Source organism: Diabrotica virgifera, chromosome 6 (genome assembly GCF_917563875.1).
Source record: "Diabrotica virgifera virgifera chromosome 6, PGI_DIABVI_V3a".
NCBI classification, from domain to species: domain Eukaryota; kingdom Metazoa; phylum Arthropoda; class Insecta; order Coleoptera; family Chrysomelidae; genus Diabrotica; species Diabrotica virgifera.
The window spans coordinates 1,977,756-1,994,299 of record NC_065448.1 but is presented as its reverse complement, the minus strand read 5'-3'; the positions used below and the strand labels follow the sequence as shown (position 1 = coordinate 1,994,299).

The 16,544-nt window shown below is 32.5% G+C and overlaps 1 protein-coding gene across 3 annotated transcripts in view; it reads left to right on the top strand.

Annotated features, from left to right (window-relative positions):
- The window catches only part of LOC114335764 (protein abrupt), a 200,097-nt gene that overhangs the window by 39,389 nt on the left and 144,164 nt on the right, over positions 1 to 16,544 (top strand). For all 3 annotated transcript variants that reach the window (XM_028286057.2, XM_028286056.2, XM_028286058.2), the window contains exon 2: positions 15,960 to 16,485. In XM_028286057.2, the coding sequence (XP_028141858.1) occupies positions 16,217 to 16,485 (269 nt within the window). In that variant the 5' untranslated portion in view covers positions 15,960 to 16,216. The remainder of the gene's footprint in view (positions 1 to 15,959; positions 16,486 to 16,544) is intronic.

Sequence of the window (16,544 nt, the reverse complement as noted above, 5' to 3'; positions counted from 1 at the left end):
TGGGTTTTCCCCAAAAAGTGCTTAATTTTTTTGGATATTTCACGTCGAAATATTCTATTTGAAATTTGGTGAATATGAATCTATATTTCATTGGCTATAACTCTGGTTCTACGAGATCCAGAGACCTAACGCGTACACCATTTTTTTAAACTTTTTATAGGCTATATTTTTGCTAAGAAAGTTTTTTTCGACAAAATACTTACTTTTTGAGTTATTTGAGAAAAGCCGTCTAAAAATGTGGTTATTTTGTTGAAAAATGAACATATTCACTCGCAAATAACTCGAAAAGTGTTGACTTGGCGAAAAAGCTCTATAAAACAAAAGTTACTTAAAATTAGTCAGTTTACCAATTTCCGGACTTATTTTGGACATATATTTTTTCACCCCCAAGAGGGGGTGAAAGTCACCCCCAGGGCAAAAGCACACATCGGAACAATATCGCTTTTTTCTTTGACATGTAAGCTATACGCATGCTAAATTTCATGTCAATCCAAGCGGTTCTTTAAAATTTAGAGCAAAAACCGTGAAAGAATGGACTATAGCTTGTAACTTGTAACGAATTAAAAAATTTAAGGACTAATATACAGGGAATTATAAGGGCTTTAAAATGCTATTGTCATTAAAAATCGTTGATGTGATTATTACCATGGCTTAGGGGTGAAAGTAAAATAATCAAAAATGCCGAAAAAATGTGTCCCCCTTTAACAAAAAATTTACCTGTCGCTAGTTTTTCAAAAATGTCGTAGTTACTGAGAGTGCTTCTACTTCGATTTTGTTCGGCCATCCTGTAGGTATATGTATATTTTCGATAGATCTATAGTTCAGCTGTTTTATGGAATTTTAGTTAACTTCAAATAAGTTGTGTATTATTAGCAACGAAAATTTTTTTATTCAAATTCTTGACATACCTTTGGCCGCATTTGACACTCAACAAATGGTTGATTTTAATCCGACTAATACTCCCAAGAAACGGTAACGAACAGTTACCTGTTTCTTCAATAAAGATTACAATTTAAATATCTAAATAGATCTATAGCCGCGTATATACGTAGGTGATTGGGTAATTGACCCAACTATTTTTATATGAGTTTGTTTGTCTAATGCGTTCATTAAGTTTATTTTTCCAGTAGTCAAATAATTATTCACTTACATAAAGCATGTGTGTAGTTAAGACACCATTAAGGATAATTACTCCCCTCTGTAAAACATTTTTAATTGTTGTAATAAATAATATTAATAGTAGAGGGGCCCAAAAATCAGACCGAAGAAATAAAGAGAAGAATAAGATTTGCCTGGGCACCATTCGGAAAACTGTCTTATATTCTAACAGAAAATACCCCAAAGACCTGAAAACAAGATTCTTCAATCAATGTATACGACCTGATCTCATATATGGCTCTCAGACCTGGACGTTTACAAAGGAAAATATGGAAAAAATAGCAAAGACAGAAGGATCCATGGAGAGACCAATGCTGAACATTAAACTAACAGACAGGAAAAGAAGCGAATGGTGTCTCAATCCAAGTAACAAAGCTTAAATGGAAGTTGGCAAGGCATACCCTAAGGCAGAAGAATGAAAGACGGACTAAGATTATTATACATTGGAGACCGTGGAACCACAAAATAAAAAGGGGACGGTTACAATGCGATGGAAGATATCCTGAAGAAATACGCCGTGTCAAAATGGATGCCAAATGCCCAAGATAGAGAGGTATGGAAAAAAGAAGAGGAGACCTATGTCCAAGGATGGATGTTTGGGCTGATTAAACATTTGGGGATATTAAACATTAAATTTTTTACTAAAAAGTTGCGAATTAATTTGTTTATAAGAGATTTTAGTCCATTCTTTCACGGTTTTTGCTGTAAATTTTAAAGAACCGCTTGGATTGACATGAAATTTGGCATACGCATAGCTTACATGTCAAAGAAAAAAAGTGATATTTAGTCCAGAGAAATAAGGTTTTTCTCGTGACACTTCCCCCTCCAGGCCGAAACCAAATTTTTTGAGTAGTATGGACATGTATATTATTAACCCATATGTTTCCTGCAGCCGATTTTGATGATATACATAGTTATAAACAAATGAACATCGAAAAACGGTAAATTATCGCTTTTTTCGTCTATTACCAAAAAGTTAAGCACTTTAAACAAGTTTGAGAGTAAGAAACTCATAAATCGTATAAAAAACTTCAATATGGCATTCGCTGAATATGTCCATTCTTATTGGTTGCTTAGAAAATTGCAAAATAAATCATAAATATTGAGTTTTTATAAATATTCATAACTTAGGTAAAAATTAACTTAGAATCTTCTTATTACACGGAATGCCGAGACTTTTTGTACTTAAATTATATTTTAAATTTCAAAGCAATTGGTCAAATAGTTTAAAAGTTATTTAATTTGTTTTTCAAAAATTAATTTTTTTTGCAACACTATAAGTCAGAAAATTATGAGGTTACAATAATACTTTGGACAGTTTATGAAAGAAGAACATTTATACTATTACCTTAATTAAAAATAAATGACAAAAAATAATTTTAAACAGTGTAAAATTATTTTGCAAAAACATGTCGATTTTTTGCTTACTTATAAACAATTAGAATAACTTTTTAACCGTTACCCGTAGAAAAATTATTTTTTCATATTTAGAAAGACTGAATTTTTATACACATTTAGAAAGAAAAACAACTGTTCTAGGAGATTTAGGGACAAAGTTAGCCCCCCCATTTTTTTAATTCACATGTTTTTGCAAAATTATTTTGCAATATTTATAATTATTTTTTGTCATTTTTTTTAAATTAAATTAATACTGTAAATTTTCTTCTTTTATAAACTATCCAAAATATTACTGTAACTTCATCATTTTCTGACTTACAGTGTTGCAAAAAAAATTAATTTTGGATAAACAAATTAAATAACTTTTAAACTATTTCACCAATTACTTTGAAATTTAGGGTATAATTTAAGCACCATAAGTCTCAGCATTCCGTGTAATAAGAAGGTTCTAAGTTAATTTTTACATAAGTTATGAATATTTATAAAAACTCAAAATTTATGATTTATTTGGCAATTTTCTAAGTAACCAATAAGGATAGACATATTCAGCGAACGCCATATTGAAGTTTTTTATACGGTTTATGAGTTTATTACTCTCAAATTTGTTTAAAATGCCCAATTTTTTAGTAATAGACGAAAAAAGCGAAAATTTACCGTTTTTTGATCTTCATTTGTTTATAATTATGTATATCATCAAAATCGGCTGCAGGAAACATATAGGTTATTATTATAGATAACCATATTACTCGAAAAATTTGGTTTCAGCCTGGAGGGGGATGTGTCACCAACACGATATTTTTTTTCCTTATTTCTCTGAACTAATTGTGCGAATGTGTGCTTTTGCCCTGGTGGTGACTTTCAACCCCTCTTGAGGGTGAAAAAATATATGTTCAAGATAAGTTCCGAAATGGATAAACTGACTAATTTTAAGCAACTTTTGTTTTATAGAGTTTTTTCACTAAATCAATACTTTTCGAGTTATTTGCAAGTGAATATGTTCATTTTTCAACAAAATAACCACGTTTTTAGACTGTTTTTCGCAAATAACTCAAAACGGAAGCATTTTGTCGAAAAAATATTCTTAGCAAAATTATAGCCTATAAAAAAGGGGAAAAAATGGTGTATATATTAGGTCCCTATACCTAGCAAAAGCAGAGTTAGAACTGAAAAATAGATTCATATTCGAAAAATTCCAAATAGAATAATTCAATGTGAAATATCCAAATAATAAAGCATTCTTGGGAAAAACACATTACAACTTTTTTAAAGTGTTTAAAAAAATCGTTATTTCTGTTTTTATAAAAAAAAATTCTAGCATCAAATGTAAGCAAGTTACGCTCAAAATAAAGTTGGTCCCTTTTGTTTTGGCAAGAAAAATCAGGAAGATCACCCCCAATTAGCAACTTAAATGAAATTAATCGTTACCGCTTCACAAGTTACTTACTTATGTTGTGCTTATATGATATGTAAGTTTCATCGATTCAAAGTGCTTATGTTTGAAAAAACTTTGGTTCCAAGTAAAATTTTTAAAAATTTAAATTTGGAAAAAAATGCTTTTTTTTCAAAATCACTTAAAAATTGTTAGAGATACCAAAAGTCTTAAACAATAAAAAAATCGGCTTTACTTTTCTGAATATTTTGTATTTTTTTGTTTTTCTATAAGACAAAAATTGGTCAAGATTCGGTGTTTCTAAATTTGCATACATTCGTGATAAGTGACTCGTTCAAGCCCTTTTAACTACAGCTCTTTCAAAAATAAGGACTTTGAACCGATGAAACTTACAGACCGTATGGTCAATACATACGTGAGTAAAAAACTTGAAGTGATAACAATTAAGTTCATTTGAAATGCTAATTAGGGGGTGATTTTCCCGATTTCTTACCAAAAAAAAGGACCAACTTTATTTTGAGCGTAACTTGTTTACTTTGATGCTAAAATTTTTTTAAAAAACAAAAATTAACATTTTTTTAAACACTTTAAAAAAGTTAAAATGAGTTTTCCCCAAAAAAGTGCTTCGTCTTTTGGTTATGGTACTTTAAAATAAACGATTTGGAATTTGACGAATATGAACCTATTTTTCATTAGCTATAACTCTGCTTCTACTAGATACAGTGACCTAATATATACACCAAGTTTTTCAGTTTTTTACGTACTATATTTTTTATCAGATTTTTTTCCACCAAATACTTACTTTTTGAGTTATTTGCGAAAAACCGTTTGAAAACGTAGTTATTCTGTAGAAAAATTAACATATTCACTCGCAAATAACTCGAAAAGTATTAACTTGCTGAAAAAACTTTATAGAGCAAAAGTTGCTAGAATTAGGCATTTTATCTATTTCCGGACTTATTTCGAACATATATTTTTCACCCCCAAAAGGGGGTGAAACTCACCTCTAGGGCAAAAGCACACATCGACACAATATCACTTTTTTTCTTTGACTTATTAGCTATGTGTATGCCAAATTTCATGTCATTCCAAGCAGTTCTTTAAAATTTAGAGGTTTTGCAATATTTTACCTTCAAAGAACGGACTATTTAAACAAAAAAGCTATAAACTTTGAAAATCTGGCTGAGTTATAGAACAACTCAAAACGAACATTTTAAGCTTTGGTAAATGTTTCTATGTTCATTTTTTGCTCAGATTCCAATCTTTTGGTCAAAAATTAACATACAATATGTTCGTTTTGAGTTGTTCCATCATAGACAGATTTTCAAAGTTTATTATTATCTCGCAGTTAATTAATTCGCAACTTTTTAGTGAAAATTTTAATGTTTAATTGTTATAACTTATTTATTATAACAAAATATAACAAACTCGCATACATTTCCTTCGTACACCTAACAAAAGCATTTGACAGAGTCAGACTTAGCGATACATTACAGAAAATGAAGCAAAAAAGGATACCGACAAGAATTGTGGAAATTATAAAACAGATGAAAAATAACAACACGACAAAAATTAAAACAAACGACACCACTACGGTCAATATACCATCACCAGGGGAATCAGGCAGGAAGACAGCCTCAGCCCATTCTAAGATGTGGAATCGCTACAACTAGGATACAGACTCGGTCTTCGGTCACAGTAGAATCAGTATAGTGTGCTATGCGGATGATGTAGCCCTTATTGCAGAGGATGACCTATAAAGACAACTTTATCGATTCTACGAAGCATGTCGACGGCTGAACATGAACGAGTTTTCGGCCTGGTACCCTCGAAAAATCGAACCTACACTCAACGAAAAAGGTACGTAATATCAATAAAAATGTTCAAAAATTCAGACAACAAACGCAATACTTAAAATTTGTCCAATTCTTGGTTTTATTGGGACAACAAAACGATGTTCATCAATTAATTTTTTTCGTTCGTTGAGCCAATGTATTACGTTTATTGAATGGATGAACATTCATTATGTATACTATAATATTACTTTATTGGTATTACGAACTCTGTTCACTGAGTCAACGAACACTATTTATTGATATTACGAACTCTGTTCACTGAGTCAACGAACACTATTTATTGAAACAACAACGTCGTTAATTGACCGACGAATACTATTCGTTGTGTCAATAACAGTGTTATTTCTCCTAACGTATTTCGTTTATTTCTACAATTATTTCCGTTTATTGCTACAATTAATTCCGTTCATTCCCACAATAAATACGTCTTTTCTTACAAGCAATTCTATTCATTCTTATGTACAATCAGTTTCGTTTATTCCTACTATGTATGATATTAATTGATTAATAATAATTTTTTAAATCCCCCTTTTTTGTCCTTAACCTAAAGGACTTTACACTGTGTGATTTTTCATATGATTTCACTTATACAGTGTACTGGAATAAGTGTTACACTCCCCCCAACCCCTTATTAACTTATTTATTTTTAGCACATAAGCAAAACGCTCGGACAGGTCGATTTTTAAAATAATCAAAGTATATTATAACATCAATGTTTTGAACTTTACACGATTCCTCTTCAGGTGACAGGCGCGGCGTAACTTTGGTTTTTTTAATGGGAAAGTAGTCATGTGACAGCTTATTTAAAAGCGTTTGAAATAGTGATTCCAAAAATGTATAACACTTTAATCCTTTTTGAGAGCGCAGGTGCAAAGTTTCGATCGAATTCTTTTTAAACGCATTCATTTTTTTTGGAATTCTGAAAAAACTAATAAGTATTTTTGAAAGATTTAAACGCCGAATAAAATATTACATTATTACCAAGGGGCATTATTAGTCCCTTAGAATAAACAAAAAGTTTCTGTTGAATGGTATGCCTATTTGAAATTAAAAATCATACTAAATTTTCTCTTTTTCACCCCTGTGACTTATTAAAATAATCATTATAGATGTTCTCAGGGACTTCAGACCCTCGATAATACTGTAATATTTTATTTTGCATTTCAATTTTCAAAAATAATAATTAGTTTTCTCAGGATTCGAAAAAAATGAATACATTTAAGAAGAATTCGTCCGAAATTTCACGATAATAGACACACAAAAACTTCCTTCTACTACGGACTACACTTAAAAACGAAATGCAATTATTATTCGGCACTCCGGTAACACAGAGAAGCTAGGGGTATCACGATAAGGAAAAGCCGTTAACTTTCAAATGGTAAAGCAAAACATTTATTGTCTCAACAACTACAATTATTGTCACAATGAACGCATTGATTGTGAGTATTAAATACAGTAGTAGATTGATTAATGCATTCGTTGTCACAACAATCAATGTACATCTATTCAATAATCATATATTACTCTATATTAACATCATTTGTACATTGTTTTAATGAAATCTGTACGTTGTCACGATAAACCAAGGTAATTGCTTGTCATCTACGAAATCAAGAACGTAAGTTGCTGCCAAAATTAACAGTATTTAATAAATATACGAAACTAAGTTATTGGCTGAATAAATTGAGTGTTATTGATTAATGTACTCTAGTTATTCTCACAATTATTATTCAATCATTGTGACAATAACCAAATACATTCGTCAATGTCTAAAAGTTCGTTGAAACAAGAAATTAAGTTGTTGTGACAACGAAATACTATTCAGTAATCACTGTTAATCAATATTACGAACTAAATTTTTTTGAGTGTACGCACCAACAAAAAAAAACCTAATTGTACCGAGGGGACATAAAGATGCATACTCAACTCCCCCCTAGCTCCTAGACTATGTGTAGTTAATACTCCATTAACGATAATTGCCCCCCCCCCTCTGTAAGAAATTTTTAATTGTTGTAATAAATATTAAATGTATTGTTTGAACGAATTGTCGTGGAGGGGGACGATTGTATTACGCGTTTAGGCGCTAATTAGATAGATAAATAACATTAATAACATTGTTGATAGTATTTATTTAGTGCTTTTGTTAACAGCAAGTTTTTTGTATAATTACGGTAACATTTTTACGATTATTCTGGAATAAACACTTCATAAAAATGTTTAATGTTTAGAACGCTTACATAAGTAAGTCACAATAATTGTGATTTGCTTTGTTCATATTATGATGTATTTAAACTTAAAAAAAAGCAAATTATTAGATTCTCCACAATATTGTTCTGGTAGTGACGGTAGTGTTAACCTTCTGCACTTTATTTGGAATTGTTTTTCAGTTTTTGATAAAATTTTCTGGTTAATCTCAGTATTCAGTATTCAACTCTTCAATTGGACATAGGTAAATTGAGTCCCATATACCTGAATTAAGAAGGGTCAAAATATTTAGATGGTCGAATTGAGTCCCGGGCATCGTAATCCTTCTAATTACCTTTTAATAGCTTTTTAATTTGTAAGTATTTTATTGGTTCTGTATTTATGGTAATCAAATACAAAAAGTAATATGTACACCACAAAATATTTATTAGAGTGCGATGTATCTGTACATATACGATACGGTGTTAAGTTGATTGTCAAAATGAGTTATGTGATAATTGTTCTTAGTGAAAAAGGAAAACAACAATTGATTATGTTGAATGGCTTGGCTTCAAATATCGTTTTCACAAATCTTTAAAAAATGACGGCAAGCGTTGGATTTGTTGTGCGCAGACGAAAGAAAAATGTAAAGCATTTTTAAAACCCAAGGGGACAACTTAGTGACGGAAATTATGAATGACCACAATCATAGTGAATTAAACGAAGATGTATTCAATTGTCAAATGTTAAGTAACTTCTTGAAGCGAAAGACCGTAAAAGATATCAGTGAACGACCTATAAAAATGGGTGATGTGAAAATTTTGCATGAGGAATTACGAAATGGCGATATTAGTACGTTGACTACCAAAGAAGTGGAATTGGTCCGAAAAATATGTGTATAACGCCCGACGATCTCTTCTGTTTAAATTGCCAAAAAGTATGGAAGAAGCTCATGAACATTAAAACATTTCCAGTGAAAACCAACAAAAACGAGGATTTTCTAATGGTAAACGACATAGAAAACCAAATTATTATGTTTTCCTGCAACAACAATTTACAATTTTTAGCAGGTTTGGACACCATTTATATACTTAGAAGGAACTTTTGAATATTACATTACACATTTATTTGAAAACAAAAACATACATGTACATAGATTGGCATTTAAATACGTTACTTAACTTAACTACGATAATAGCAGAAAAAAATGCAAGCTTTCAGGAATACCTACAAAAACTAGATGCAACTCAAGCTACTGACTACTCGTTATGGAAGGCTACAAGGACTCTACGAAGGCAGAACTATACAGTCCCACCACTAAGAACACAAACAGGACAATGGGCGAGAAGTCCTCTAGAAAAGGCCGAAACATTTGCGACACACCTTAAAAAATTCTTTACATCAAATGAGGGAAGTTACTCACTACAAACTGAAGAAGAAATTATTTCGATACTCACAAAACCTTATCAACTAGAACTTCCTGAAAAAAGATTCACAAAAAATGAGGTAAAAAATATTATACAACACAACATCGATCCAAAAAAGGCTCCAGGATACGACCTGATTACAGGAAAAACTCTTCAGCAACTCCCAGAGAAAGGCTTCCAATTTCTGACACAGTTATTTAACTCTATAATGAGACTAGGTCATTTCCCATCACAGTGGAAACTAGCACAAATAACAATGATACCAAAGCCAGGAAAAGAACAAGAAAATGTACAGTCCTACCGTCCTATTAGTCTTCTTCCCGTGGTAGTCAAACTTTTTGAAAAGCTGACACTTACTAAGCTAATGCCTATACTAGAAAACAAAAAACTAATACCACCACACCAATTTGGGTTTATAAAACAACATTCAACAATACAACAGGTACATAGAATTGTAGAGAGAATCAACGAGGACTTTGAAAATAATAGGTACTGCTCGGCGGTATTTCTGGACGTAAGTCAGGCATTTGATAAAGTCTGGCATAAAGGCCTATTATGTAAACTAAAACAGAATTTACCTACAAATTACTATATACTCTTAAAGTCATATATCACCAACAGAAACTTCCAGGTAAAGTATGAGAATGAATACACAAACATACAACAAATTCTCGCTGGGGTGCCCCAAGGAAGTGTACTAGGACCTATATTATACCTTATATTCACTGCTGACTTACCGACAGATACACATATCACTACAGCCACATTTGCGGATGATACGGCAATACTATCATCGAACAAAAATCCCAAAATAGCCTCAGAAATCTTACAAAATAATCTAAATAAAATTCAACAATGGATGACAAAATGGAGAGTCAAAATTAATGAAAACAAATCGCTACACCTAACATTTACCACGCGTAGGGAAACATGTCCGGCTGTATACTTAAACGATAAATGAATCCCACAAGGGGATGAAGTCAAATATCTAGGTATGTACTTGGACAGAAGATTAAACTGGAGGAAGCATATATTTACTAAGCGAAAACAACTGGGTCATAAGTTAAGAACCATATATTGGCTGTTGGGCAAAAAATCAAAACTATCAACTGAAAATAAAATATTAATCTACAAATCCATCCTAAAACCAGTGTGGACTTATGGGATAGAATTATGGGGAACCGCCGCACATTCCAACATTGAAATCATACAAAGATTTCAGTCCAAAATATTGAGATCAATACTAGGAGTTCCATGGTTCATAACCAATGAAGCCATCCATCGGGACGCCGGACTACCATACGTCAAAGATGACATCAAAAAGTGCGCGAAAAAACATACAGAAAAACTTAAAGTGCATCCAAACGTGTTAGCAAAAAATTTAGTGAATAAACCGCGTACTGTTCGTAGGTTAAAACGAAAAGTTCCGTTAGAGTTAAGTGAACAATAGGTACTAAATTAATGTGTATAAGTTTATGTCAGAAATAGTCAGTGTTGTAGGCTAAGTTTTAAAAAAGGGGTGCATCACTGGATGCCTCCCTACATGTCATTCCTAATTATTGTCAGTCCTATTACTTATTGTCTGTTATCTACCTAAACATTTAGGTTTAGATTGTATAGATAGATTGTAATAAATGTGGGGTTAAAATAAAAAAAAAAAATACGTTACTTAGCATGTAAATGTATGTTATATTGTTTACTGTATATACATTTTTGTAATAAAATTATATGTTATAAAATAAATTATTGTTTTCTCATTCCTAGAAATCATTACGTACACCGACTAAGCCCCAGGTAGACACGGGACTCAATTTACCCATCTTCGGGACTCAACTCGGCTATTGGAAAGACGGATTATAAATTCTGGGACTCAACTAGGTTAATCCGCTTCAATTATGTTGATACCATTCTCCCTTCTTAGAAATACATGTTCTAAACGCGTCATGAATAGCTTTGGAGAGACGTTGGATCCTTGCCGTACTCCTGTATACAGAATTTATTTGTTTCTTGTTCAGATATTCTTTGCTGTATCCTGCAGACTTTTCTATCAGTTTCGTTATCACTAGTAAGTGATCATTAGTCTGTATCCCGATCTACTGTCTCCTTTCTTGTGCAATGAAACAATAACTGCACTGTTCCATTGAGAATGGTTTTTCCTTGATAGGTACATTCAGTGGAAAGTCTGATCACATCCTGGATAATTTTATTTCCGCCTTGTTAGATCGCCTCAATCACTACTCCATCGCCAGAAGATTTGTTATTTTCCATTGCTAAAACTAACGTTTCGACTTCGTGAGGTGTGATTTCTGGCATTATTTCTGATCATTGATTTGTCATTTTGGACAGAGACTGACTGATCTTGCCTTTCATTGGTGCTCTTATACATTTTGCTATAAAAAAACCTCGAGGATTTTGGTCCTATCTGTGGAATTGTTTCCATCCTTGTTTCTTATTATGTAGTACATATTTTTGTTGCCTATGTTGTCCGTATTTCGCCTTAAAACTTTGTTTTCTTGAAAATTTTTCTTTAAATTTAAACAAATTTTAAGGGACGAAAAAAAATTTAATGTTCAGTGATCTATAAATAGAACGCTGGCTTGAATGGGTTTAATCATTCAATTTGTACACCCTAAATAGATATACTTAATTTTGCATTAAGCCGCATGTACTACATTAATCAAACATTGCTGTAACAGCATCAAGTGAATAATAATTGTAATTAGTGCTAGCACCAATTAAAATACCATAAACATTTTCCAAATTAAGCCTTGTTTGTTTTCTAAAAACTACTGAATCGAGGTACAGTCAAAACAAAAAATTAAATTACTAATAGTAATCAAAAATATAATTATATTTTGATCCATTTGAATATTACTCGGAATATTTTGATTGTATTGCAATTAATATCTCGTTAATTACGTTAAGGATTATAAGAAATGATAACCAATAAGTAATTTTGTGTTTCTTTGGTATACATGTTTTGTTTCATTTGAGTTTTTTCTTGTTTTGCACATAGTATTTTCTGGTTCGAAAAGAAATACGAAGTAAACGACTGAGTTGGTTAGGACACGTAGAAAGGGTGGATGATAAGAGAAATACAAAAAAAGTACTTAGAAAAGAATTAAATGGGAAGAGACCGAGAGGTAGGCCTGGAAAGAGATGGATTGATGGTATTAACCAGGATCTGAAAGACCTAGGAATACGAGAATGGGAAAAACAAGCAAAGGAAAGAAAAACATGGGCAGCTATAGTCAAACAAGCAAAACACACATAACGCCGAAAAGACCTCCTCAAAAAAAAGAAACAAGAAAGTAATATTTTAGATAAATATCGTTTAGAACTTTTGAGGAGATATACGTGTGGCTGGCCTCCACACCATGTAAAACTTTAGAGCCTAGAAACCCCAACGGGCGACCATGGCCCTCCATGGGTTGTCAGCGGTCACCGATGATGATGATTGTCTGGTTCGCTTCCACTGGTCTGTAACCAGTGGCTGGAAATATTACCTACCTGAATTCTGTAATATGTAATAATAATATGTTAGCACTTCGAAGTTCGAGCCAAGCAGTCTCATGGCTTGGTTTACAATCTTCCTCCATTCCTGTTTGGTCTTTGCTGGTTCTTACCAATTGCTAATATTGAGATACCTCAGGTCGTCATTAACTTCATGATTCCATCTGGTCCTAAGCCTTCCTTCTCTCTTCTTTCCACCTATTGCAGCGTTTAACAAGAGTTTTGCCATTCTACCTTAGGCCATTCGTTGGAAAAATCCTAACCATCTAAGTCTTGGTGCGCTTACTAGGATTCCTATATCAAGCAACTATATCGAGCTCCTTATATCTCTTCTAACTCTTTGTTTGTTCTTCGTGTCCACTGATTGTTTATGAGTTTCTCTCCAAATATCCTAAAAAGTAGTTTTCTTTTCCATACTTGTAACATTGATCACTCAGTTTGGAGTTGGAGAACAAACAAAATAAGGAAATTACATAAGTGTCCTTCATTTCATAAGGAAAGTGAGACCATAAGAAAAATGGTGAATGGCAATGACTTGAATATTCTAAAGATAGAAAATCGATAAACGATGCCTAGAGCAGAAGTTAACAGAAATGGAAATATGGCCCAAGAAAAACAAAAATCAGAATCTACAAAACAGTTATCAGCCCTACAGCTGCATATGCATGCTAAACATGTACTTAATAAATCAGAAATCGACGTTTTGGAAAGGTGAGAGAGAAAAATACAAAGAGCAATGAGGTGTGAAAATAGACGGTCAGAGACTTACAGAATTAAAGAAAAGAACTAATCAAAGCACAGAGAATACGATCTTTGGGAAACAATTAAGGGCCGGTTGTTCGAAAGCTAATCACCAATGATCATTATCAAATATTTAATTACTGTCACCAACTGTCAATGTCAACTTTGTTTAGGTTGCTGAAAACATAATATGAAATTACTTAATCAATTATGTTAATAATTGTTATGTTAATTGATTAACTAATCTCATAATTTTAATCAATTATGTTTTCAGCAACCCAATAAAAGTTGACATTGACAGTTTTGGTGACAGTAATTAAATATTTGATAGTGATCATTGTTGATTAGCGTTCGAACAACCGGCCCTGAAAGAATTGAAAGGAAAGAATGCCGAAAATGGTACTTCACAAAAACCAATACAAAAAAGAAGAAAAGGACTAAGAAAGAGATGAAAGGACAGCGTATATGAAGACTTACGAATAAGTAATATTGAGAATTAAAAAGAAAAGTCATTGGACAGAATTCAATGGAAGGACGTGGTTAAGAAATATATTTTATGGAAAGACTATAAGAAATATTAGATGTATTTAATATAAATAAATATTAGCAGTAATTGTAATGGAAAATGAAACTTTTCAACCCTAGACTTTTAAGAGCGTAGGCGCAAATATTTTACTGAGCGAATCGACACTTACCTATTCCTACTTTTTTTTTCTTTACACGGTAAATTACGTGTAGTAAAATTCTCACTAGTATGGAAGCTTTAGAATTGTCACTGTCAGTATCTACTACACGCGCACTACTGTCATTTTGTTTGACTGAGTGCTTTGTATGACAAAGATAGCGAATGTTCGATTTGGAAAATATCACCACGGACATGATGTTCATTTTTGTCGAATCCTGGAAAACTAATACATATTTTTGAAAATTTTAAACGTAGAATGAAAGATTTCGTCATTGCCGAGGGTAAAAAGTCCTTTAGAATAAACAAAAGGTTTCTTTTGAAGATGATATTTGAAATTAAAAATCACACTCAATGTTCTCTTCTTTTTCACCCCTGTAACTTATTAGAATAAATAAAAGTTTTTAGGGACTCTTTACCCTCGGTATAGTGATGTAATCTTTCATTCTGTGCTTAAATTTTTCAAAAATACGTATTAGCACTGTTTATATAGCATTGTTTATATCTCCCTATACAGGGTGTCCGGACACTCTACCCACAAACGAATACAGGAGATTCCTCAGATAATTTTAAGACAATTTAACCCAATTCACTTAGTCCGAAAACGCTTCCTAAGGGAGCTAGAGCTATTTGAAGATGGCGTTTGGTAATTAGTTTTTCTTAAATACCTCCGGATCGCTTCTATTTAGGAAAACAAAATTTGATATGCGTATTCTTCCAGAGATAAATCGATTCCATCCATTGCAAATTTCTAGTAACGGTCATAGGCGTCCGTTTTGGGTGGGGCAGCGGTTACTTTATCGCATAACTTTTTTATCTTTAACTTTTTAGCATTTTTGACTATGGAATATTAAATTGTGAGGTATTCTTGTGTTAAAAGGTACTCTTGTTTTAAGTCGATAGGTTAGACCGTTTTCTAGAAAAATCGATTTGAAAATTTTTCGTTCTTTAAATTTCAAAAAATAAATTAAAAAAAAACTATTTGAAAAAACGAAAACTTGTACGTTTAATTATATATTCCATTAGTGAATCGATTACATTAATTGCTAATTTCAAGTATCAGTCATATGCGTCGGTTTTGGGTAGGTCAACAATTATTTTATCGCATAACTTTTTTTGTCTTTAATTTTTAAGCATTTTTGACACTAGATTATTAAATTATGATATGTTCTAATAGTAGAAGTTACTCTTGCTTTAAGTTTGTAAAATACACCGTTTTTTTGAAAAAAAATTTCAAAAACTAATGACAAGACGCCATTTTTAATCAGCTCTAGCTCCCTTAGGAAGCATTTTCGGACTAGGTGAATTTGGTTAAATTGTCTTAAAACTACCTGAGGAATCTCCTGTCTTCGTTTGTCGGTAGAGTTTCTGGACACCCTGTATAAACAATGGTATTAGTTTTCTCAGGATTCAAAAAAAATGAATGCACTTAAATAGCATTGGAGCCGAAAGTTTTCGCCTATCCCCTTAAGGCTGTTGAACTTTATAAATAAATAAATAATTTTTGAATTTAATTCTTTGTACTATATGATTTAGGATCTTAAAATTTAGATCCTATAACCCAAGTCATGTTTGTGAGTTGCTAAATAACCAATCTTTTTTTGTTTCAGAAATTAATCAAACTTTGAAGGACACGAATGTTATAGCAAACAAATCCGAACAAAATCGAAAGACAGCAGAGCAGCCAGTAACTACCTCAAAAACAAGAAGACTCCAAACAAAGACAAATCCTCAGAAACCAAAGTGCCACAGATCTTAAATGCTAACAAGATAGCATTGACATAACCTCGCACGACGTGCGCCATCTACCGACACGTTCCCAAAAGGCCCCACCATTGGCGTAGAAATAGCCCCTTCACTTTGCCCAATGGGGGGCTTCACCTCCCCAGAGCAGCAATATGCGCTGCGCTGGAACGACTTCCAGTCATCCATGTTGACGCACTTTCGACATTTAAGGGACGAGGAAGACTTTGTTGACGTGACGCTGGCGTGTGACGGCTGTTCGTTTACTGCCCACAAGGTGGTGTTGTCGGCGTGTAGCCCCTATTTTAAGAGGTTGCTGAAGGCCAACCCCTGCCAACATCCGATTGTTATCCTTAGAGATGTCCAAGAAAAAGATATGGAGAGCTTATTAAGGTAAGAAATATTTTTAAAGTCTCTTTACTTGTAACTGGCAGCTCATTACAAAAATACTT